At 44.5% G+C, this 26,804-nt stretch overlaps 1 protein-coding gene across 6 annotated transcripts in view; it reads right to left on the bottom strand.

The window, feature by feature from the left end:
- The window catches only part of L3MBTL1 (L3MBTL histone methyl-lysine binding protein 1), a 74,927-nt gene that overhangs the window by 30,885 nt on the left and 17,238 nt on the right, over positions 1 to 26,804 (bottom strand). For 3 of the 6 annotated variants that reach the window (XM_073555315.1, XM_073555316.1, XM_073555319.1), the window contains 9 exons: positions 25,994 to 26,096; positions 25,507 to 25,630; positions 25,290 to 25,410; positions 24,808 to 24,913; positions 22,032 to 22,123; positions 5,548 to 5,652; positions 4,362 to 4,497; positions 2,702 to 2,793; positions 2,096 to 2,247 (listed from right to left, as the gene is read on the bottom strand). In XM_073555315.1, coding sequence (XP_073411416.1) covers positions 2,096 to 2,247; positions 2,702 to 2,793; positions 4,362 to 4,497; positions 5,548 to 5,652; positions 22,032 to 22,123; positions 24,808 to 24,913; positions 25,290 to 25,410; positions 25,507 to 25,630; positions 25,994 to 26,096 — 1,031 coding nt within the window. The remainder of the gene's footprint in view (positions 1 to 2,095; positions 2,248 to 2,701; positions 2,794 to 4,361; positions 4,498 to 5,547; positions 5,653 to 22,031; positions 22,124 to 24,807; positions 24,914 to 25,289; positions 25,411 to 25,506; positions 25,631 to 25,993; positions 26,097 to 26,804) is intronic. The other 3 variants (XM_073555318.1, XM_073555320.1, XM_073555317.1) reach the window with 2 other exon arrangements.

The raw sequence follows: 26,804 nt of genomic DNA, 5'->3' as shown, positions 1-26,804 counted from the left end.
CAGGAATTACAAGATCGTCGGTGCTGTATAGATGTTAAGAAGCTGTTTTCCCACTGTAACTGCAGCTAATATGTCAGCGCTAGTTACAGGGACAATCAGCAATAAAAAATAAGCGTAAATAAAAAAAATAAGAATGAAGACTAAACTAAATTAAAAATATATAAAACAAAGTTTAAAAAATGCAAAGAAGGCCACCTTCGAAACTACAACTTCTAGCCACACTCTCGATTTACCCAATTTACATATCCTTTATATAAATACGACCATATTGGAAAAGAGACACAATTTCAATAATGTAATGGCCCTTTGTGCTCTACTTGCATGTACGTAAAAAAAATGAAAATAGCTACTCTTGAATTGGTTAAAAAAATTGTTGCATCTGGAAAATCCCTTCTAAAAAATAAGCAATGAAGTTTCAGTATCCAGTTTCTCCAGCTTGCAGCAATTAGCTTCGGGGGAAGCTATGTGAGGCCACTCATTTTTGCAGCAGACACTGCACAAAAATGTTGTTACATGTCACCTATTCAAATTACTAAAGCTAAGTAAGTAAATAGACAGTAATAGTACATGTAAATAATATACCGTAGGTTACTTAGTTGACACTATTTTCATCAAAAGAGCCTAAAAGCCATCCCACTGCGATAATGTGTAGCCTATCAGGATGGGCCCTAACTCTAGGACCACAACTCACTATGTGTCGGCAGACCTCAAAATCGAGTGCAGAGCAGGACCCATACCTGACTGTTTGGCTCATGCCCATAGAAAGTTATATAGACAAGATACACAGCCCAAAATTGGGGGACCACCCCCATTTATGTACAAAAGTACATAAAAACCAAAGGAAAACCAAAGAAATGAGCCGGGATACATGTTGATACATGTGCTATGTGTAGATGCACATTCACAATGTGGCAATTTAACAGTCAATGCCTGGGATAAAAACAAAATGAGCAAATACCCTGTAGTATGTAAATACATTAATCATTATAGTACATGTAAATAACATAGGGTACTTATTTGACACTATTAAATACATAGTGGACATAATATAATACTATTCAATACATATCTCACACTAAGCCTGTTCTAACATATTGAGGTGTGTTGCTGCCTGCTTATGATTGGACAGCATCATATACAGAGGAAAAAGCACACACCCACCCTCCCCCCAATTAAATCTCTCTGGTAATGCCCACTTTAAAATTGACTGTTTAGGTTAGATGCCAAATACGTTGGCCAACATTTTCGCTATGGAGATACAAAATAAAAGAAAAGTTTTATACAGCTCTACAGCGTTTATTACATCATGTGTCCAGTTCAACATGAAAAATTTTGGTGAAAGGTCTTATTTCATTATAGCTCACCAACAATACTCTGACGGTTTAATTAATTTTATCCCTACTTTGTTGTATCAATAGATAATGAACCTTTTCATTTTAAGCAGCTGTGACATGTGTTTTTCAGTCTGACTTCCACTCCATTACATTCTTTTTTGTGTTGGCAATTGGACATTTTCTGTCTGACTGTGAGCTTCAGAAAGATATCAAGACCTATCACATCCTGGCAATTCTCAGATCCCTCACCACCCAGCTCTACCCTCTTTTATTTCTGGGAAAACCGCCATTCACAGAGTGCTCCTCCACTGCTGTGATATAGTATGTGAGTCCACACAACGATTAGCTTCCATTATAAAACTTATTTGACTGACATGGACTCTCTATACATTGTATGTGTTCAGTGTGCAGAATTTCCAGAGTATCTAATGAGATACAGCTTCAGTTTATTTTCCTTCTCCAATGCTTGTAAGAGTTGACATGGAGAAACCTATCACAAGCATGAGATAGAGAAGACAGACTAAAACTGAATCACATAGATTACAGAAAGGATCTGAAGTGTGAGTTGGGAAACTGCTGCCTTTATAAACAACTTGGAGCTAAGTAAGTGCCATTTGTGGAGACCCTGCTCCCTTTGCATCATGAGAATTGTTGTCTACATTAGAAATTACCATATTAAAGGAGAAGTTTGAAACAATCTTTTAAGAGTAAGGCATATTACTGCCTGTCTAAGGCTTGGCAATCAGTAAAAAAAATCCTACCAATAGTCATAGGTGTCACCCCAGTTGTCGAAGTGCACAAGAAATCTGTCTTCTACTACATCAGTGACACTGGCCACACATATAAGAGATGGATTCATCTTGTCCACAGCCTCTAATTTCATACCCACCCGAAAAAGAGATGGAGGAGCACCCTGTGAAAGGCAAAAGAAATCAATTTTTAGAGAATTTCTAGAAACACCAGACAAAGTTTTGATGTTAGTTACTGCAAAGTGGATATAATGACCGAGCTTTAACATGTGTCAATCATATATTTATATGCACTACAGAGGCTGGTAATATATTAGGTACGCCATTTATAAAAAGCAAGTTATGGATAATAAGTCATATATTGCTGTTTTCATGTGTCTAAAAATATGTAAACAATGTAATGTATTTTCTATGATAGGGCGAAATACGATACGATTTGGAAAAAATATAAGTTCATGCAAAATAAAGCCATAAGAAACCACAAAGATGTATTTATGCTTCATAAATTTATGAAATATCTACATGAAATGCTGTAAATATCTGAAAGGTGGTGGTCTGACCTACAAGAAAAATAAGTACTATATGCTGATGTTAACATGATTTAGGTGGGAAACTCACAATTTTTGGAGTTATAAATAAGTGTTTAGGAGCCACATGAGCTTTTGTTAGTCTCAGGTAATGAGTCCAACTGAAGTCTTCATCTTTGTATCCTACAAACAAAGATTAAACAGAAAATGTTTAAAATAAAAAAAGTTAAAATTTCTCTTTAGGCTACTTTCACACATCAGTTTTTTGCCGTCAGGCAGGATCCGGCTATTTTTAGAAAAAACGGATCCGGCATAAATTTTGGAGAACTGTAGAAACGGATCCGTTTTTTTGCTGGATCCGTCTAGCAGGTTATATCTGTTCCTGGGGGCTGGCCAATTGGATCTGAGCATGCGCAGACTTAAAAAAACAGATCTGGTGGCTGGATCCGTCTTTTTCTGGATCCGGCGCATTCCGGCGCCCATAGACTTTCATTGTAGCAAAAAGCTGGAAGCGCCGGATCCGGCGCTTCCGGCTTTTTCGCCGGAGACAAAAAACGTTACAGTAGCCGTTTTTTCCAGACGCCGGAATGAGACAAGTTGCCGGATCCGGCAAAAAACGGATGAAACGCAATGCCATCGGGCACGATCCGGCGCTAATGCAAGTCAATGGGGAAAAACTGGATCCGGCATTGCATTTTGCCGGATCCGGTTTTACAAAAAAAAGCCGGATCGCGCCTGAAGGCAAAAAACTGATGTGTGAAAGAGGCCTAAGGGTATGTTCATACAGATTTATTAGCCACAGATTTTTCTAGTTGAAATATCCTCCTCTAAAAAATGCTTTTAAAAGACTCATTGATATTGTTGCGGTTTTATAAGAGTATGTGACTCTGTTTAGATGCCGTTTTTGACACATTTTTTCTGCAAGGTTTTCGATTCACTTTTAATTTTAATATGGGTTGTAGCAACAAAGTGTCTTTTATGAGGCGTTTCTACTGCAAAAGTCTTGCCAAAAAAAGCATGAAAAAAAACAAAATGAAAAAAGAAGGGGAATTATAGCACATTTGACTGCGAGTTGCGCACAGAAAAGGCGTCAAAGAATTGTCATGATGCTTTTTCCAAGACACGTTAAAAATGCAGTGAAAAGTGATGTGACGTGTGTACTTCACACACGTTTTCCCATTCAGATGAATAGGAAGCTTGCTGCAAGCAGATTTTAATCATTTATTTGATGTAAACTAATAATCCTAAGAGAAGTGATCTGTCACAGAAAGAGCAGTGGAAAGAGGGGGTGTTGGCACAAAAATACAGCTGGGCAATCGAGCATGCAAGAAAGTAAAAGAAGTTGTATGGTATTTATAAAAGTGGTGAAGGAGTAAACTGTGCAGGAAGGAGTTTGTGTTCATGAGAAATTGTGGTCTTGCAAAAAGAAAGATGGGGAAGAATTCAAAAGTGCAACAAAGTGGTGGTAGAAAAGGAAAAGTCTCATACACAGGATGGCTGGAGAAAGGCATTTGGCAAATTGGGCATCTGGTAAAGGTGCGGTCTGGTATAAGAAAGATAAGATAGATGGGGAAGAAAGGGACTGGTGCCATAACATTTGTTCTGGCTTTCGCTCAGAAGTTGTTTATTGCCATAATGTTTACAAGAAAGTTTAAGAGATTGGATGGAATAAAAGTTTTCGTATATCAGAAGTGAAAAAAAAAACACAACTAAATGGCAAACAGGGTAAAAAAACATTCTTTCATCATGACCTTTTGGGGGCTGTAATTTGTGTCCAGTCCTTTCACACCAGCCAGCAGGATGAATATCAGGTGAGTCTGCGTTCACCCAGAAATCATGGCAGTCTGAGTACCCATCAAAGTGAACTCTTATTCGAAACCCACAAACCTTAAAGTACAAAAATGCAGAAAAAAATATACAAAATTAATGTTGACATTAAAAAAAACATAAATAATATAATTCCACCCTATAAAAACTGAAATGGCACAGAAATTGATAAAAAAACATTTTCAGGAGTGTGGGTTTTACAGTTTTAAGGAAAAATGCAGCATATTTTCCAGCTTTAATGACTGCTGCCAGATGTTTTCTATATGTCAATAAGGAAATATAGAAAGCACTGCAAACAAGAGTTTGGGGTATTTACTTAATTTTTGCATAACAAAAATATACACCAATAAAGTGTTCATGAAAAACACAGGAAAGTCATGGTGTTTTCTACAAGCCAACAAGACACATAAAAAGTATGTGTAAAGTAGGTCTTATAGAGACTAATTCCTATATATAACCCTGTAAGCAAGCGTTGATGTTAAAACTGCATGATGTCAGTTCACAAGATGTCTCATTTGGGACATTTATAGGATAAAACATCAAAGTCCCAGATGACAACACCCCTTTAACGGGATATGCCAGACTACAAAAAATATCAATCATCTCTCAGTAAGTGACAATTGTTACAACAGTGTGGGTCAGCTGGGACCCCGACCAATTGCTAGAATGGAGAACAAACTAGGTAACCATATGTGACATCCAGTGGTGAAATGGCCAGATGACCCAACACCCTTTATTGTAGATAAAGACATGGGCAGACATAGCATTGGTGCAACCTGTGCAGTTACATATCGACCCAAGAGGTAAGGGGGCCACTTCTACCTCCAACCCTGGTGGAATTGTGCATTATAATGAGCTACGGGACTGAAAAGGACCCATATATTGCTCTTGCACAGGGACCTATTTCTGTCTATCTCCACTCCTAGATAAAGAGGTTCAGTATCATTAAATCACTTAGCACTGAGAAGGACCCAATACTAGATACAGCCCGTGGTCAAGAGTAGTACTGTCTCTGAAAATAATTTATTAATCTGATATAACCCCTTGAAGTTTTGCAGAGCATTAATGCCATTTTTTATATTTTTTTCTACCATTCTATGTCCATCTCACCTCGGCCACAGTGAGGATAAAGTACATGGATGGATGCTGGGAATCGATTCCTTCTAGCTTCATCCCCACCTTGAAGCCGTTTTTGTGCTGTGTTCCCAGTTGCCACTACAGGGAATGAATCAATCACTTTATCATACAGACAAAACATTATACTGATGAGATGTGAATGGCGGAAGCACTGCATAAATGAAATTGACTGACTCCAAATACATGGTGGTTCAAAAAGGATGATGCTAAATTATATCCTCCTCGGTATTCATAACAGAGAACATAACACAAGTTTATTAACATGAATAGACAACTATCTATCAAAGTTTTATCTATACACTAAAAATATTCAAAGTGATTTCCATTGGTGACACTGCCGATATATAGGCGGGTAATCTAGTGCTGTGCCAGACATTTGTCACCATATCTCCAGATATGGGCTCCACTGTTTCAGTGATGCATTGTATCAGGTTGGGCCTAATATCTAACAAATTGTGACTTCTTTCTGTGGCGCTAGATCAATGACTCATTGTATCTCTTTCAACCCCCAGCCACAAGATCTGAACAACCTGAGACAGTGAAGTCCATTCCCCAGGATATGCTGGCATACATCTGGACAGAACTGGACTACACCTACAGTTAGGTCCATATATATTTGGACAGAGACAACATTTTTCTAATTTTGGTTCTAGACATTACCACAATGAATTTTAAACAAAACAATTCAGATGCAGTTGAAGTTCAGACTTTCAGCTTTCATTTGAGGGTATCCACATTAAAATTGGATGAAGGGTTTAGGAGTTCAGCTCCTTAACATGTGCCACCCTGTTTTTAAAGGGACCAAAAGTAATTGGACAATTGACTCCGAGGCTATTTCATGGACAGGTGTGGGCAATCCCTTCGTTATGTCATTCTCAAGCAGATAAAAGATCTGGAGTTGATTTCAGGTGTGGTGCTTGCATTTGGAAGGTTTTGCTGTGAAGGAAACATGCCGTCAAAGGAGCTCTCCATGCAGGTGAAACAAGCCATCCTTAAGCTGCAAAAACAGAAAAAACCCATCTGAGAAATTGCTACAACATTAGGAGTGGCCAAATCTACAGTTTGGTACATCCTGAGAAAGAAAGAAGGAAAGAAAGAAAGAAAGAAAGAAAGAAAGCAAGCACTGGTGAACTCATCAATGCAAAAAGACCTGGGCGCCCACGGAAGACAACAGTGGTGGATGATCGCAGAATAATCTCCATGGTGAAGAGAACCCCCTTCACAACAGCCAACCAAGTGAACAACCCTCTCCAGGAGGTAGGCGTATCAATATCCAAATCTACCATAAAGAGAAGACTGCATGAAAGTAAATACAGAGGGTTCACTGCAGGGTGCAAGCCACTCATAAGCATCAAGAATAAAAAGGCTAGACTGGACTTTGCTAAAAAACATCTAAAAAAGCCAGCACAGTTCTGGAATAACATTCTTTGGACAGATGAAACCAAGATCAACCTCTACCAGAATTATGGAAAGAGAAAAGTATGGCGAAGGCGTGGTACAGCTCATGATCCAAAGCATATCACATCATCTGTAAAACACGGCGGAGGCAGTGTGATGGCTTGGGCATGCATGGCTGCCAGTGGCACTGGGTCACTAGTGTTTATTGATGATGTGACACAGGACAGAAGCAGCCGAATGAATTCTGAGGTATTCAGAGCCATACTGTGTGCTCAGATTCAGCCAAATGCAGCCAAACTGATTGGTGGTCGTTTCATACTACAGATGGACAATGACCCAAAACATAAAGCAAAGCAACCCAGGAGTTTATTAAAGCAAAGAAGTGGAATATTCTTGAATGGCCAAGTCAGTCACCTGGTCTCAACCCAGTTGAGCATGCATTTCACTTGTTAAAGACTAAACTTCAAACAGAAAAGCCCACAAACAGCAACTGAAAACCACCGCAGTGAAGGCCTGGCAGAGCATCAAAAAGGAGGAAACACAGCGTCTGGTGATGTCCATGAGTTCAAGACTTCAGGCAGTCATTGCCAACAAAGGGTTTTCAACCAAGTACTAGAAATGAACATTTTATTTACAATTATTTAATCTGTCCAATTACTTTTGGTCCCTTTAAAAAAAGGGTGGCACATGTTAAGGAGCTAAAACTCCTAAACCCTTCATCCAACTTAAATGTGGATACCCTCAAATGAAAGCTGAAAGTCTGAACTTCAACTGCATCTGAATTGTTTTGTTTAAAATTCATTGTGGTAATGTCTAGAACCAAAATTAGAAAAATGTTGTCTCTGTCCAAATATATATGGACCTAACTGTACACATCTGCAGTGTCACCAATGAGATTCACTTTGAACATTCGTAGTACATTTGAAACTAGAAGTTTACATACACATTATAAAAAGACACATATACATGTTTTTCTCAATATCTGACGTGAAATCAGAATAAACCTTTCCCATTTTAGGTCAATTAGGATTACCATAATTATTAATATTTGCCAAATGCCAGAATAATGAGAGAGAATGTTTAAAGGGAATCTGTCACCCCATTTTTTGAGTAACAGCTACCGGCACTGTAATGCTGTAGATAACCTGAAAGATAAGAAAAACAAGTTAGATTATACTCACCCAGGGGCGGTCTCGGTCCAATTTTGGTCCGATGAGTGTTGCGGTCCAGTCCGGTGCCTCCCATCTTCTAACGGTGACGTCCTCTTCTTTCTTTCCGTCATGCTCCTGCGCAGGTGCACTGCTCTGCCCTGTTGAGGGCAGAGCAGAGTTCTGCATTGCGCAGGTGCCGGGAAAGGTCAGAGAAGTCCGGCGCCTGCGCACTGCAGTACTCTGTGATCCACCCGAAGCTGTTAACCCATTAAATGCCAATGACAAACTCTGACAGCGGCATTTAATGCGCGCTTCCGGCAATGGCGCCGGGAATCTGCCCAAGATCGTGGGTCACTGATGGGTCGGCATGACAACCAGAGGTCTCTTGCAGACCTCTATGGTTGTCAATGCTGGATTGCTATGAGCACCGCCCGGTGGTCGGCGCTCATAGCACGTCAGCAATTTTGCTACATAAAGGCGATCTGATCATCGTCTGTATGTAGCAGAGCTGATCAGGTAATGGCAGCTTCTATTCTCCAATGTAGACTATTGAAGCATGCCAAAAGTAAAAAAAATAAAAAAAAAAAAATATTATTAAAAAAATGAAAAATATATAAAAGTTCAAATCACCCCCCTTTTGCACCATTCAAAATAAAACAATATCAAACATACACATATTTAGCATTGCCGCATTCAGAATCACCCGATCTGTCAATATAAAAAAAGAATTAACCCGATCACTAAATGGCGGAATGAGAAAAAAATTTAAAATATCAGAATTACGTTTTTTTTGTTGCCGCAACATTGCATCAAAACGTGTCTGCACCAAAATGGTATCATTAAAGATGTCAGCTCGGTACATAAAATAAGCCCTCACCCAACCCGAGATAATGAAAAATGTAGACGCTACGGGTCATGGAAAAATTTTTTTTTTAACAAACTTTGCATTTTTTTTTCACCACTTAAATAAAAAGGACCTAGACATGTTTGATGTCTATGAAATCATAATGACCTGGAGAATCATAATGGCAGGTCAGTTTTAGCATTTGGTGAGCATGGTAAAAAAATTCAAAAGACAGTTGTAGAATTGCACTTTTATGCAATTTCACCGCACTTGGAATTTTTTTCCCGTTTTTGAGTACACAACATGGTAAAACCAATAGTGTCATTCAAAAGTACAACTTGTCCTGCAAAAAACAAGCCCTCATGCGACCATATTGACGTAAAAATAAAAATAGTTAAGGCTCAGGGAAGAAGGGGAGTGAAAATCAGAAACACAAAAACGAATAAGGGCTGAGGCATGAAGGGGTTAAAGGCTGAGTGATCTTAGTGTATGTAAACTTTTGACTTTGCAGTAAGTTATAAAAATGCCTTAAAACATTCTCTCTCTCATTATTCTAGCATTTGGCAAATATTAATAATTATGATAATCCTAATTAACCTAAAACTGGAAAGGTATATTCTGATTTCATGTCAGATATTGAGAAAAACATGTATATGTGTCTTTTTATACAATGTATGAAAACTTCTGGATTCAATTGTGTATATGATAGATAAAACATTGATAGATAGTTGTATGTTCATGTTGATACATTTGTGTTATGAACCAGAGAAAAGGTTAAAAATAGCGACACACCACTGGTTAATAACACAGCAACTCTTACTGGTGTAACATGTGCAGGACGTAGACCTGTAGGAAATGGAGACAATCGATAGCTGTTTCACATGGATCATCAGATGAACCTGAAGAAATGTGTTCCATACGAAACAGCTGTCTCTCGTTTTATTAACCCCTTTCTTCCATTGGACGTACTATCCCGTTCATGTGCCCTGGGACTTAATTCCCAAGGACGGGATAGTACGTCATAGCGATCAGCGGTGCCCCCCCAGGGGCGGCTGACACCTGGCTCTATGTGTGCCCCTGTGGGAGGAACGGCACCCGTCAAGTGTCCGGGTCGGAACCAAAGGAGCCGTCATCTGGGTTCCGGGGGAAACTGTCCCCGGGGGCAGAATTCAAGGACGGACCATTGTGACAGACAGATGGGCTGGGGGAGGGACCAGTTCAAAAGGGGCAGGGAATTCCCGGGACGATGAGTCAGCAGACCGACACAGACAGCAGGAGACCGTGGAGGCGGCTGAAAGCGAGAGCGACTCACCAGTGCCAGGAGGGACGCTCACCGAGGACTCCAGAAGGACGGTACCGAGGCAATTATCCTGGACATGCTGCCCCGCTCCACCCCGCGGCCGCTGCGGCCCCAGTTCAACCCGTGGCCGCTGCCGCCTCCCCTCAGCCTGCGGCTGCGGCCTACCCGCGGTCACCCGCAGCCGTTGCCGTCACTCCACCGCCACCTGCAGCCGCCCTGTTCTCACCAGTGGCCGCGGCAAGTACAGCACCGCCGGCGGCCCCTACTGTCCCGCTCCGGACCGCGGCAGGGGCCGCGTCTCTGCTGACCGCGGACACCCCATCGCAGTCGTTAGCTGCGCAGGTGGCCTGTCATTCGCCACCCCACATCGCTGCCGCTTGCCCCAGGCCAGGGGCTGCGGCCCAACCATCCAAGGACCCCGCTGAAGCCTGTGGGGCTCCAGTGTCAACAGCGCGCCGGAGTGCGCGAAGACTTCGTCATCGCCTCAGCAACTGGGCCCAACAACTACTACGCCGAAAGACCACCAACCCGAACGGCGAGGGACGTCTGGACAGCTAAGTTGACTTTATAATTAAGGACCCGTATGCGGCCATACCGTGGCCCTATAGTGACCGGCTGTTGCCGGAGGTAGTCGTGTTCTACCCATTTTGTGTGTACTTGTATAGAATCCCTGCGAGGGCAAACTGTGTTACTCCTTTTGGTAATCAGGCTGGGACTGAGGAAAGTTCCCTCTAGTCTTATAAACGTTAATACAGAAAGCACCTAATTGTCTCGCGACTCGTTACTGCATCCTGTGTACCTGCAAACACTACATTTTGGCGTAGTCGGCAGGATGCAGTCTCCGAGCGCAGACGGCGGTGCACCTGATCAGAGTGGGGCTACGGGCGCTGCTGATGATGGGGGTCCCTGCTCCAGCATCTCCCTGGGGTCTATGTTAACTAACTTGCCCCGGTTTTCTGGCTCCGATACCCTGTTTTGGAGCTGGACCGAACGTATGCGGGGCCTCTTCCGTATGCACCCCATGACCCCCAATTTAGAGGCTGAGGTGGCCCTTATGGTGCTTGATGGGGAAGCCCGGAGGTCAGTTATGTTGAGACCCCCGGGGCGCCGCAACACATTCGCCATGGTCTTACAGATCCTGGAACAGACCCACGGGGATCCAACAGACGTGGGGGAGCTGAGAACCCAGTTGTTCAGTCAGATGCAGGGGGAGGAGGAGACCATCACCTAGTATATGAACGCCCTCCAGGAGCTACACACCGCCATAGAAAGGAAAGACGGAATAGGGGTAGGGCCCATCGACATTACCCTGCGTGACCTGTTAGTGACTGGACTCCGGGACCCGCTAATCAAGCAGGCATTGCGGGAACAGGTCCGAGTGAACCACGTTTAGCCTTCTCAGAAGTGGGGAGTCAGGCTCGGGTGCGAGAGCAAGAGCAGGGGATGACGGCTCCTGTGGGGAAGGCCCGGAGCCTGGAGTCTTCCGTAAGCGTTGTTGAAGAACCTCGATGGATCGAGGAAATGAGACAAGAACTGAAGAGTTTCTGGGTCGAGCTGGCGGAAGTGAAGAAAAGAACGGAGACCGCGCCCGGCATAACCGGCTACAATTCTGGGCCCTGGGGGCCTCGCAATACCCGGGGTGGCCGAGCCTCACCGCCCGGGTGTTATGAGTGTGGAGAACTGGGTCACTTCGCACGGGAGTGTCCGGCGTGGGAAATACCCACCCCGGCGGACATTAAACTAGAGGGCTCCGGGCATGGGGGGACGCCGCTCGGAGCCGGAAGCCACAACGAGGGGTGGTGGAAGTCCCGAAGAACTGGTCGCTTAAGTGCCCAATAGTATGGGCCGAAGTCGAAGGTCGTTCCGGCAGCATTTTCCAGAAGCGGCAAGGCCCCAGTGGGGGCCCATGATATGACTAGTAGCTGCAAACCAACTGCCGTTACCTGACGCCGGAGTGGTGTGGCTTCAGATGACATTATGTGGTAAATCCCTCGGCCGCCGGGGAGTGGTCTTAACCGAAGGAGAGACTAACGACCGTCATCCGATCATCTTGGGCATGAACATACTGCGGGAGTTCGGTAATCTACTCCTCAACGATGCCATGCAGGAGACCCTAAGTCAGCGGGGTTCTCGCATGGCCCAGGGGCAGGTCTTCCAGCGGTTGGTGCGGGAGGCGCGAGTCCTCCAGGAGTGTCAGGAGGGTGAGGCGCTGGGCAAGGTCATCGCACCGGCGGCCCCTCTGCTCGTGCATCCTTCAAGGCTGACGGTGGTGGCTCTGCCGATCCGCGCCCCGATACCACTGGAGGGCGTGAAGGTGCAGGTGGAACCATGTTACTCGGAGCGCCTGCACCCTGGCATCCTGGTGGCCTGCTCCACAGTGCATGAAGGGACCATCTTGGTACGTTGTGTCAACCTGGAAGATCAGGATATCGCCCTGAAGCCCCGGGCCGAGATGGCCAAACTAGTGAGGCCATTGGAGGAGATGCTGTCGGACCCCACGATCCAGTTGAGGGTGCAACCCGAAGATCCCTGGGCAGTGACGGTACGAACCCAACAGGCTGCCGCATCCTCGGCCCAAGAAAAAGGTCGAGTCATCCTGGAGAGAATGCGGGCCTAGCGCCAGCCCAGCTTCTCCAAGTGGAGACACTTCTTGGACAATTTTACAGTGTCTTCGCCAGCCACGAGGATGACTTCGGATGTACCACGGCCATCACGCATGGTATCCCCACGGCGGGAGCGGCCACCATCCGGGAGCGATACCGGCAAATACCACCGCAGCTATACCAGGAAGTGAAAACTCTGTTAGCCCAAATGCTCTGGAAGGGGGTCATACGAGATAGCCAAAGCCCTATTGTCCTGGTTCAGAAAAAAGATGGCACTTTGCGTTTTTGCGTGGATTAACGGAAGTTGAACGCCTGCACCATCAAGGATTCGTATCCACTGCCCCGCATAGAAGAGTCTCTGTCTGCCCTGGGAAACGTGATGTACTTTTCAACCCTTGACCTGGCCAGTGGGTACTGGCAGGTGCCGATGTCGGAGGAAGACAGGGCCAAGACGGCATTCATCCTTCCCATGGGACTGTGCGAGTTCAATTGGATGCCGTTTGGGCTGACCAACGCCCCAGGAACTTTCCAGCGGTTGAATGAGCGGTGTCTAGGAGATCTCAACTTTGAAGCCACGTTGATATACCTGGATGATATTATCATCTACTCCTCCACGTTCGAGGAACACCTGAAGCGGTTGGGGCAGGTGCTCGGCTGACTGCAGAAGTACGGGTTAAAGGTAAAGCCCCAGAAATGCCACCTGTTCCGCACCCAAATCGAGTACCTGGGGCATACCGTCTCGGCAGAGGGCGTCCGACCATCCCTGGAAAAGGTCACTGCCATCCAGGGGTGGCCTACCCCTGAGACGGTGAAGGACGTGCGGGCCTTCTTGGGGCTGGCCAGCTATTACCGTCGGTTCGTGAAGAATTTTGCACGCCGAGCTCGAGCCCTGCAGGACCTGCTGAAGGGGGCTCCCGCCGGGGCGAATGGATGGAAGATCCAGTGGCAGCAACCGCAAGAGGATGCGTTTCAAGATCTCAAGGCTGCTCTCGTATGCCCCGGTATTGGCATATGCGGATTTCTCGCAACCATTCATCCTGCATACTGACGGGAGCCTTCAGGAACTAGGAGCTGTGTTGTCACAGGTGCAGGACGGCTGGGAGAAAGTGATCGCCTATGGTAGCGGTTGCTGCACGACTCAGAACGCAACCCGGACAATTACAGCTCCTTTAAGCTCGAGCTCCTCGCAGTAGTGTGGGCAATGACGGAGCGGTTCGTAGAGTACCTGGCGGGCTCCGAGGTAGTAGTGCGGACTGATAACAACCCGTTATCACATTTGGAGAATGCCAAACTGGGGGCCCTAGAGCAGCGGTGGGTGGCTCGGATGGCCAAATTCAATTATAAGATCATCTACAAACGAGGAGCTGAAAACGTGCACGCTGACACGCTCTCCAGAATCCGACACACCACCCCAGGGAGAAGTCGAGACGGCGAATTAGAGGCAGACGAGACACCGTTTGCCCTCACCCCCGCCGTGCTTACAGTCCAGACGCAAAAAGCGCCTCGTCCGGGACTGCTAGGAGGGATGCTGGAACAGCCCCGTGACAACTGGATCCAGCAGCAACAAGAAGATACAGAAATTGGACTCCTGCGACGATGGGTAGCCACCGGTAAATTGCCCACGGGCTCACAAAGACAGACGTTGACCCAAGATATGTTGCTGTTGTTGCGCCAGTGGGAAAAACGAGCCATCAAAAAAGGACTTTTATATCGAAAAGCCATGTCACGAACCACGTCGGCTGCGATATGGCAGGTGATCGTGCCCGGAGCCCATCTCAGCCAACTGGCCCGGGAAGCCCATGAAAAGGGGGCTCATTTTGGTGCTCAAAAGACTTTACAATGGCTGCAGCAGATAGTGTACCACCCACGCTTGTACGCTGCTGTAGAAGAAGTTTGTCGAACCTGCCGCCTGTGTGAGCTCGCTAAACCCCCCGCGCAACGAGCCCCGGTGCAAACTATTGTAACATCAGCCCCTCTTGAGCTTCTTACGGTGGACTATCTAGCCATAGGTCCTGCTTATCGGGGTATGAACATTGTCTCGTTACGGTGGACCATTTCACCAAGTTCGCTGTGGTCACCCCCACCCGAGACCAAACAGCGGAGTCGGCCGCCTATGCGATTTGTAAGAACTTTATTCAAGTGTACGGCTGTCCACAACGAATACATTCGGACCAAGGAGCGAGCTTCCTAGGTAAAGTCATGGAAGAGCTACACTATCTTTACAGTATCGATAAATCGCGGACTACGCCATACCACCCGCAGGGAAATGGAGCTTGCGAACGATTCAATCGGCCACTAATCCAAATGCTGCGTACCCTGGAGAGCGACCGAAGAGCCCGCTGGCCTGAATATGTCCCCGAGCTAGTGTGGGTATATAACCACCGGGTGCACCGAGTGACTGGTTACACCCCCTACTCATTGCTGTTCGGCCGTAAAGGAAAAGGAATTATGGAGGTGGAATTGAACCCGGAAGAACCCCAACCCTGAACCGGGGTATCCTCGTGGGTCTGAAACCACCGGCACCGGCTGCAGACCCTCCACCGTATCGTCCATACAAAGCTCCAGGATGTAGAACACCAGGGGGAGCACTGCCCCCACCCATTGACTTTCAGACTGGGGATCAGGTACTCGTACTTGATCAACACCTCCAAAACAAGTTAGAACCACGGTGGGAAGTGAACCCCTACCGAGTGTTGCGCCAAATAAGCCCCGACGGGCCTGTGTACGAAATACAATCCAAAGGAAACAACGCGTGTCTCACTCGGGTTGTGCACCGTAACATGTTATGACCTTGTACATCTACCGATCCCCCGTGGCTCGAACCGACCCTCCAGGTCCCCAACCCCCTGTCCCCGGTCTGGGACCTGGATGACGAAGAGGACTTCCCCGTCGCATCTGCGGGTCGCCCTAAAAGTGGCACTACAATAGACCCGGGCATCCCACCAGAACCAACTATTCAACCACCCTCCACCACCCCAGAGGACTCCACTATACCCGAACTTCGACGCTCCTAGCTGTCAACAGCTGGCAAACCCCCTGAACGCTACGAACAGGACCAGTTCATATGGCGACAAGGACTGTCGTCCCAAAAAGCTAACCCGAATCTGCAAAAACCCTCACCCGAGGACTGGCTAGCATACAGGGCCGGGGAGTGTGGGGGACGTGCCCTGGAGGAATTTCAGGAGGACAAACCTGAATGTTGCCCTATGGGAAAATTGTATGTCCCTGACCAGTGGAGGAAAAGTGTAATGTCTGAAATTCATTGCTCCGCGTTGGCTGGTCATCCAGGTATTTTTGGTACCAGAGATTTGGTGAGTCTGTCTTTTTGGTGGCCTGCCTTATCGTGTGATGTCAGGAATTTTGTGCAGTGCTGTGGGACTTGTTCTCGGTCCAAGCCCTGTTCTCATTCTAGTGTGTTGTTAATGCCCCTGCCGGTGCCCAGGAGGCCATGGACCCATATCTCAATGGATTTTATTTCTCATCTTCCTGTCTCTCAGAGAATGACTGTTATCTGGGTGATTTGTGATAGATTTTCTAAGATGGTCCATCTTGTACCACTCCCAAAGTTGCCATCTTCTTCTGAGTTGGTGCCCTTGTTTTTACAACAGGTGGTTCTGTTGCACGGGATTCCTTAGAACATTATGTCGGACAGAGGAGTCCAGTTTGTTTCCAGATTTTGGAGAGCTTTTTGTTCCAAACTGGGAATTCAGTTATCTTTCTCCTCTGCATTTCATCCTCAGACCAATGGGCACACTGAGAGAACAAACCAGACTTTGGAGTCCTATTTGAGATGTTTCATATCTGCTGATCAGGATGACTGGGTCTCATTTTTGCCCTTCGCCGAATTCGCGCTAAACAATAGAGCTATTCTGCCACTTGATGTCGCCCTTTTTCTGTAACTTTGGGTTTCATCCTCGATTTTCTTCAGGGCAAGTGGAGTCTTTGGCCTGCCCAAGTGTGGACTCTGTGGTAGAGAGAATGCAGCAGATTTGGGACCAAGTGGTGGATAAGTTGTCCCACTCTCAGGAAAAAGCCCAACGGTTTTCCAACCGGCATAGGACCATTGGTCCCCGGTTTAAAGTGGGTGATATGGTTTGTGTTGTGAGTTCATTTTCCCCTTCGTCACTGAGGTCTGGTGAACTCCCTATTCTGGTGAAGGAAGGTAATGAGCCTGATTATCAGGCACCTGAACCTGATGAGGATGACTGGCTGAGTGGAGTCACGGACTGGATATAAGGCTGCCGACGCCCTTCTGCCCTGCGGGTGATTTCTCTGTGGCCTTCTAGGACACCAGTCTGATTCCTGCTCCTCTAAGCTAAGTTTTTCTGCTTTGCCTGTTTGCATTAATGTTTTGTTTTTGTTTTCCTTGCTTTTCTGGATTCTGCCATCCCCTGCTGGGGTGAGCTGAATCTCCTTTTGCCTGTAGCTCTGTCTTCAGAATATTCCTGAGTACTGACATAGCTTTTTTGAAGCCTAGCGTCTTCAGGGCCTTTTTCACTGTCAGTCTGTTGGCTCTTATTTTCATAGGGTTTTTTCACGGATTGCAGACAGCAGCCTTCCTGTCCTTTTCTATCTAGCTAGATTGGGCCCCGTCTTTGCTCAGTCTATCTTTCTGCCTGTGTTAGTGTTTTCATCTTGCTTCACCGTCATTATATGTTGGGGGCTGCCTATTGCTTTGGGGTCTGCTCTGGGGCAGTTTAGTTTTCCCCTTTCTTTCTTTAGGCCTAGCTATTTCTCCGGCTGTGATCGAGGGGTCTAGGGCATCGTAGGAACCCCCCACGGCTACTGTTAGTTGTGTTGATAGGTTCAGGGGTCTGCAATCCGATAGCTGCCAACTTCTCTGGTTTTCTGGACTTAGCTAGCATTTCTGTTTTTGCCTCCTACGGTGACTCAATCATAACAGGTTTGGTTGTCTTCAAACAATATTCCTATGAAGTTTGCGTCTCCAAAATTCAAGCCAAGATTCATTGGACCTTATAAGATTTTGGAGATCCTTAATCCCGTTTCTTCCCGATTGGCTCTTCCAGTTACATTTAAGATCCATAGCGTGTTTCATAAATCTTTGTTGAAGAGGTTTGTGGAGCCAGTAGTTCCTATGGCAGCACCTCTTGACCCTGTATTGGATAAAGGCAATTTGGAGTATGAGGTAGAGAAAATATTGGATTATCGTTTGGTTAGACGGAGACTCCAGCACTTGGTCAAATGGAAGGGTTATGGCCAGGAGGATAATTCTTGGGTTTCTACTTCTGACATTCATGCCGAAAGATTGGTTCGTGCTTGTCACCGGGCCCATGCTGATCGGCCCGGGGGTGTGGATGAGGGTTCGGTGACCCCTCCTCAAGGGCGGGGTACTGTTGTGAATTCGCTTTCTGGCCTCCCTCTGGTTATTACTGAAGGTAGTCGAGCTGGTCAGATCGACAGAGGGGTTGCGAGTTCTCTTTCTGGGCTCCCTCTCGTGGTTACTGAAGGTAATGGAGCTGATCTGATTGACAGAGGCTTGTCACCTGATAATGATGATGACGATTGGAGATCTGGGGTTTCAGATTGGGATTTAAGACAGCCGACTCCCTCAATCCCTGCTGTTGATTTGCTTCCTGTTCCTCCTGAGGTCTGATTTCTCCAGCTCTGTCCCTGCATGTTCAGCTAAGTGGTTTATTTGCTATTCTGTTTGCATTTGATCTGGTTTTTGTCTATCTCTTCTTGGTGCGGGTCAACCAGCTCCAGCTGGGGCTGTGCTGAATCACCGCCCATTGTTATTGCTTGTGCCAGTTTGTTTTCTCCCCTGTTAGATTGGTCTCTTTTTGCACTGCTTTCAGAATATACCTGAGTGCTGATATAGTGGGGGCGAAGTCGTGTGACTTCAGTGTTTTTTGCATCAGACATGTTGGATTTTTTCCAGGGTTTTTTGCATGATTGCAGACAGTGTCTTTCCTTTCCTGACCTGTCTAGTCAGTGTGGGCCCCATCATTTGCTTAGTCTATTTTCCTGCCTGTGCTTGTGTTTTCATCTTGTCTCACTGACAATATATGTTTGGGGGCTATCTTTTCCTTTGGGGTCTGCTCTGGGGCAGTTTAGATTTCCCCTTTCTTGCTTTAGGCTTAGTTAGCTCTCCAGCTGTGCCAAGGCTTCTAGGACCATCGTAGGTACGCTCCACTGCAACTGCTAGTTGTGTGGATAGGATCAGGGGTCTGCAATCTGCTTAGGTACCAACCTCTCTGGTTTTCTGTGGCTTAGCCTGGACCTGCTCTCCTCCTCGGTGACTCATTCATAACAGATGTGGCATTTGCAACTGTTGTTGTGAACCCACAACATTCGGTTAATGGAGCTATCAGTGAAAGCGAAACAGACCATCATTAGGCTGAAAAAGAAAAGAAATCCTTCAGAGAAATGAAAAGGAATCTTTCAGAGAGATAGCAAAAATGTTAGGAGTGGCCAAATCAACAGTTTGGTATATTCTGCAAATAAAAGAGCGTAGTGCGCTTGGGTACTGAAAAAAAGATCTGGACGTCCATGGAAGACAACAGTGGTGGATGATCAAAGCATACTTTCCATGCTGAAGGAAAATCTTTTCACAACATAAACCCAAGTGAAGAACACTCTCCAGGAAGTAGGTGTTTCAGTATGTAAGTCTACCATAAAGAGAAGACTTCATGAGATCAAATACAGAGGCTTCATCACATGGAACAAACCAGTAATCATCCTTAAAAATAGGCCAGATAAGACTTTTCCCAAAAATATCTATAAAAGCCATTACTGTTCTGGAAAAGCATTCTTTGGCGCATTTCAGTACCAGAATGATGGAAGAAAACATGGAGAAGGCTTGGAACAGTTCATGATCCAAAGCATGGGCATGGGCATGAATGATTTCCAATGGCACTGGGTCACTAGTCTTTATTGATGATGTGATTGTAGACGGAAGCAGCCGGATGAATTCTGAAGTGGTATACTTTCTGCTCAGATTCAACCAAATGCAGCAAGGTTGATTGTACTAAGCTTCACAGTACAGATGCACAATGACCCAAAACATGCTGCAAATACAACCCAGGAGTTTTTCTAGGAAAAGAAGTGGAATATTCTGCAATGGTTGAATCAATCACCAGATCTCAACCCCATTGAGCATGTGTTTCACATGCTTAATAAAACTTAGGGCAGAAAGACTCACAAACAAGCAACAACTGAAATCAGCTGCAGTAAAGGCTGGCAAAGCATCACAAAGGAGCAAACCAAGCATTTGGTGACATCCTCGGCGTCCAGACTTCAGGCAGTCACTGCTTGCACAGGAATCTCTAAAATTGAACATTTTGTTTATGGTAAAATAAATTTGTCCAATTACTTTTGAGCCCCTGAAAGAGGAGGCTTTGTAGAAAAATGATTGTAATTCCTACACGTTTCACGGGATATTTCACAGCTGAAATCACCAAGATTCAGTCACTGTCCAAAAATTCTGGACCTAACTATATTTAAGAGCATTATAACTGCCTAGAACAGTATACCATCCCGCGCAACCCTCATAAACTGTGAATAGAGTATATGATCTATCTTCCTGGAGTAGAAGTGGAGCAGCCAAAAACTCTCTTCATACATAAGCCTGACGCAGTTTTCAAATGGATTGATAAAAAGTGGTTATTAAAGGGTTCATGAATCATAACTTTCTGCAAGTAAACCTGGAGTACTATGTGCTATTAGAGGGGTTGTCCTGGAATAATTTATTTATCTAAAGGTTTGTAAATGAAGAAAATAACTAACACAAACAATACCGACCTTCCCCAGGTCCAGTGATGCCTCACTGCTGCAGCGAGGACGAGGCATCACTAGACCTGGGGCGGGTGAGTATTGCAGTTCTTGTTATTTTCAATATTTACAAGCCTATGGATAAATAAGATTTTTTTTGTTAGACAACTCCTTTAAGGCTCAGTTTCAGTATTTTTTTCCCTGTTATTAAGAATCATGGATCTGGAAGGATACAGATGAGGTGACATGGTGCTGAGGGGACCAGAACGCTGCTGAAACCATAAGAGAAGATGGTGACTGGAGAGCATGCTACTACCTTCATGTCACTTACACACAATTCCTAACAAAGGGGCAAATAAAAAAAAAAATCACTGGAGTGGGGCTTTATCATTCATCAGTCTTCTGTCTGACTGCATGGTTTCCTCTATGAAACAGCTGCTGTACTATAAGTTATTATCAGTCTATACTGCCATCTAGTGTGCTATTAAAATATATCAAGTAAAAAAATAAATGTGTACTTCTTTTAACTGTTTTACTCTTTTCTCTCCTTAAGGGTGCAGACAGTTGGCCGTATAACTTGCGCAAAGATTGCATTGCAGTTCTCGGACTGGCTGTCGGCTCTCCTGACTTGAGTGTGACAGCTGCATAGAAATACTTGCTTTCATGCTCAGGTCATGAGAGCCGACGACCAGTCCAAGGAGGTGACGATCAGTTTGAGAATTGCTATGTGATCCTCACATGAGTAATAAGGCGGTCTGACTGCCCCCTTAAGGTGACACTGCAATGTCCTCCATATTCTTAGGCATAGTTCAGACTGCTGTACTCCACAATCCATATATGTATTAAAATGCCCAGACTGTCCCAAAGCTGCAGATTCATATATGCATGTGATGCTGTATGTTTGGGTCCGGAGACTTGCGGTCAGTCTGGGCACTACGGTCTGTGTACAGCTTGTGAAATATGGTGCTCTGGGTGCAGCCTGAAGGAAGCGCTACAGTGTTCACTTTCCAGGAGTGAAGTACTGCTAGAGATAAATCACTGTAAAATTGCTGCTAAAGTGCCAAGAGATTTACAAGCGTTTCTCATTATAGTTTTAGCACTTTTAGAGGTAAAAAATTAATTGCTACATTTAAAATTGTGCAGCACAAAAATGGATTGCAAACAGCATGGACGACCATACCACAAGGGGAAGAAATTGGTTACCAGTAAGAAAAGTGTCTCACAAAACATCTGAAAGCGCTATGCAGCTTGTTTCTTTAATGGTGATATTAAGTTTTGTTACGTGTCGTAGTTCAACTTTTTTTTATTAGAATGTTGTTTGATCACATGATATGAGAACATCTTTTTCTTTGACTCTCAGGTTATATAGAAAAAATATTTATTTTATAAATCTTAAAAATATTTTACGTGTTGTCATAATCCAGACTTACCTCCCGAAAGAGATTGAGAGGAGCCACAATACATTTCTGTTTCTCTAGGTAGGAAGACCAAGACCAAGAATCTCCCAACTCGTCTCCTGAAACTTTGAGATAAGACAACTGTCCATAATTGTATGGAAAAAATGTGGGACTTGAAGGATACAAAAACTAAAGTGTCGGCGCAGAGACTATCTGTTTTCACCAGTAGTGTAGCTACCAGGGGGCAGAGGGTGCAGCCGCCCCTGAACCCGCACTCTTAGGGGCCATCCCGGAGCTACGCTACTTTTAACTGTATTAGCATCCAAAACGCTGACTTCGTTAAACTCTGCGGCAGAGCAGGGAGACACGATCTCCCCGCACGGGGCCCAACGCTGGCACCAAATTCCTTCCCAGCCCCCACCAGTTCATCTGTATCGGCATCTGCTGATACAGTTGGAAGTAATGATGGAGTAGGGAGCATCAGCTGATGCTTCCTCCACCATCATTCTTCCTCGGTGTCTGACGTATCAGCATGGTAACATCAATACATGGCGTCCTCTAATCTGAGATGTGCAATGCTTCAGAAGATAAGCTGTGGAGACAGGAGCAGCAGGGGACAAGGAGGGGAGGTGAGCATTGTATTTTATTTCATTTTTTTAGGACATTGTGGTGGCCATAAAACTGTATTGAGGACTGTGGGTGTGCATTATACTGTATGGACTATGGGGTGTATTATACTGTATGGAGGACAGGGTGTATTATATTATATGGTGGACTAAGTGATGCATTAAACAGCGTGGAGGACTATGGGGTGCATTATACTGTATGGACTATGGGGTGCATTATACTGTATGGAAGACTATGGGGTACATTAAACTCTATAGAGGACTATGGGGTGCATTATACTGTATGGACTATGGGGTGTATTATAATGTATGGAGGACAGGGTGTATTATATTACATGGCGGACTAAGGGATGCATTATACTGCATGGAGTACTATGGGGTGCATTATACTGTATGGACTATGGGGTGCATTATACTGTAGGGAGGACTATGGGGTACATTAAACAATATAGAGGACTATGGGGTGCATTATACTGTATGGACTATGGGGTGTATTATAATGTATGGAGGACAGGGTGTATTATATTATATGGCGGACTAAGGGATGCATTATACTGCATGGAGTACTATGGGGTGCATTATACTGTATGGACTATGGGGTGCATTATACTGCAGGGAGGACTATGGGGTACATTAAACAATATAGAGGACTATGGGGTGCATTATACTGTATGGACTATGGGGTGCATTATACTGTATAGACTACGGGATGTATTGCACTGCATAGAGGACTATGTGGGGGCTATTATATTTGGATGACTATGTGGGAACTATTATAAACTTTGGAGGACAATGTGGGAGCCTTTAAACTATATGTAAGCAATTATACAGTGTGAAGGTTTGTGTGGAGTCTATCATACTATGCGGAGGGCTGTGTGGGAGCCATTATACAGTGTGGAGAGATGTGGAGCCATTATATTGTATGTAGGCCCATTACACTGCATGTGGGAGTCACAGTTAGGGGATTATACTGTGTTAAGGTCACCACACTTTTCTGGGGCAGTTGAGGGGTGGTGTACAGTAGGGTTATCATACTGTGCGTGTGGAGGGTACTCTGGAGGAATTCACTGTAGGGGTATTTTAGTGTTTGTGGGACAGTTTTGTTGACATCATACTTTAGGAGAGGAATGAAAGGGGAATCTAGGGCTCCAGTAGGATGAAAATTAGAGGGCACACAGTAACACACCAGTAGATGCAGTAATAGGGACACATACGGCAGCAGCAGTTCAGCATTGGGGTATCAGCATGATAAGGAGTTTGTGGAGGTTGAGGATAGATGGAGACAGTGCCTGAAATGTGAGAAGTCATATATGTCTTTGGTGAAATCTCTGCAGCCAAGTCCTGGCTGGAGACGTTGCCATGTTGGTCTAGGCCAGATGGAAAAGACAGGACAAGTGAATAATTCCATCAAAAAGAACGTCAGCTGTAAATCACCATCTATAACTGTGCTGCAATCTGTTACAAGTTCTTCAGCACTGATATCTACCACTATATGGTGACTATGTGGTAACAATATTGTGCTGTTTTTTGCTGAGGTTCTCCTACATCCACTATTAGGGTGCGCCACCATATTTGCAATCATGGTTATGTGGTTAAAGGGCCACTCAAAAGTCCCCTCCCCCAAAACAAACCGCTTGCTATGCCTCTGGTAGCACTATTGCCTTACAGCAATGGGGTCCAGGATTCTAATCCCACCAGAGACAACCTTCGCAAGGGTTTATATGTTCTCCCTGTGTTTGCTTGGTTATCCTCCACGTTCTTCAGTTTCCTCCCACACTCCAAAGACATACTGAGAGGGAAAATTAGATTGGAACCTCTGGGCTCATTAATAGCTTGGGATATTTCCATGTCTCCTATATTTTACATTTCAGCTCTATTTTTTCAGATTGGCCATACTGGTGTCAGCGTCTAGTTATGGTAGGTCATTTCCATTTTGGCAAAACACTTACACTAAGAAATAAAAATAAATTGCTAAATATACACTGAGGGACTAACTCCAAGTAAACAGGCTTGTGTCCTGATAGTTCGGTAGATTATGCTAATTTCCATACTGCAAAACTAGAAATCTGATCAACAAAAATAGTTTCATTGAGCGTTGTTTCATGCACCCTTCCCAAAATATTTTACACACTGCTTTGTCTGTATCTAAACCATGATATTATTATAGAGTAAAATAAAATTACTTTGTGATTCTCTCTGGCTCCATTGTTCCCCTTCTGAGCTCCTTACATGGGGATCATCAGCATCTCCAGGGGTATTCCTATCTTTCTGCTTTTCCTGAATAGAAATCTGAATCGAAATACTTTCCAGGTACATATGAGGCAAAATTGTATTACAATGACAGCGCACAAGAGCATGCATCGCGCCGCACCCAGAATATTGTCCGTATTGAGCAGCACAGTGATACGTGATACAACACAACAGTCAAATTACACAGTGCATTACGTATTCTCAGATCCGGGTAATTCTAACATAATAATTACTCTTTAAATCTTGTGACAAACCACAGAGTTGACATATGACATATACAGTTCTGGACTGAAACCATAACACTGTGAGGCCCCAAATTCAAGACCCAGTCCAGATCCCTACTGCACTCTCCATTCAAAACATTGGCAAGGACAGTACGCACTTGACATGAATACAGTGATGACTCTTTCCTCACCATTGGCTCAGCCTCCGAATCTGCTTGACTGTAATATTCTTTTGGTCTCCTTTTCTTGACAGGTTTTGGGGTCTCGTTGCCTACCCCAAACCCTTTTGATGGCTCCACGACCAGGGACCTGCTGTGGACACCCCAGAAACCAGGGAGAGGGTGACACTGACCCACTCCCTAACCACCACTCCCCCCATTTAATGTCACCTGCATATTTTAGTCTCACCTTTCTTTAACTTGACAGACTTCACCACATGTTTCACATTTGGCTCCAGGCACATGCTGGCAGCCACAGGTATCACAGAGACACAGAGTAGTATCACAAGGAGGACTCTCCTTTCCTTCCAGACCTGAAGAGTAGGCATACGTGGTTACAGCATCTACAGATAAATTAAGAGACCACTTCCAAATGTTCAGTTTGTCTGATTTTTCTCTTTATAGGTGATAAATGATTATGAACTTGTTTTTTTTGCATTATTTGAGGTCTGAAAACACTGTTGTTGTTTTTTTAATTTTGACCATTTTTCTTTGTCAGAAAAAAAATACAAAATGTATTGCTTGGAAATTTGGAGACATGTTGTCAAAAGTTTGTAGACTAAAAGAGCAATTTACATTTTAGTCAAAAATTATACCTATAAAGAGAAAAATCAGACAAACTGAACATTTGGACGTGGTCTCTTAATTTTTGCCAGAGCTGTAGAGTTAGGGGTTACCTTGTGGGTACACGTGGCTGTTTATCTCTATGGTCTGTTGGGTGCTTTCATCTATGGGGTGTATGGAAGTCTCCTCTTTAGGATCCAGGGAGCTGAAACAAAACTAGCAGAGAAATGAAGAATAACGTCTCATGCACACATTGCAGATTTAGGCCATTTTCACGCTGTAGTAATCTAATTAGTATTTTTAATCAGTATTCTCAAACCAAAACCAAAATGGACTGATGCAAAATACTGACTAAATCTACATGTATGAGAATGGAAAGGGATAATTCCCCCATTGCTGAGCATCGAGTACTTATTCATGTGGAAGCAGAATTAGATCATAACCATAATCCTACATTAACGTAAAAAAGACAAACCTGCATCATGCTTAGCAACAATAGTTCAGTACACACATTAACAAATGTAATTAATAATTGACTAGGTAACATTATGCTGTTTTATAACAATAACCAAATGTGCAGTAAACGGGAATTTATGAAATTCATTGCGGTCAGTGGATTTAGCACATGCTGAATTTTTGTACAGTTTTTTTTTTATTTATTTTTTTTTGCTGCTGCTTTTTATTTCTTTTGTGTTCTTCGTTTTTCAGTGTCATTCCTACGTGAGTGAGGCTTAAAGGAATTAAAGGCTTAAAGGAATTCTGTCGCCAGGTTTTTACTTTTACTACCCCATCTGAGAGCAGAATGATGTAGAGGCAGAGATCCTGATTCCAGCTATGTATAATTTACTGATGTTATTAGTGTCATTTTGATAACAATCACAGTTTTGTCATTGGCAGATTTACCAGTTCTTGTAATGCTGAGTT

Source organism: Dendrobates tinctorius, unplaced genomic scaffold (genome assembly GCF_039654945.1).
Source record: "Dendrobates tinctorius isolate UK_male_01 unplaced genomic scaffold, ASM3965494v1 ptg000223l, whole genome shotgun sequence".
NCBI classification, from domain to species: domain Eukaryota; kingdom Metazoa; phylum Chordata; class Amphibia; order Anura; family Dendrobatidae; genus Dendrobates; species Dendrobates tinctorius.
Note: the sequence above shows the minus strand (reverse complement) of the source record. Positions and strands in the feature narration are given on the sequence as shown.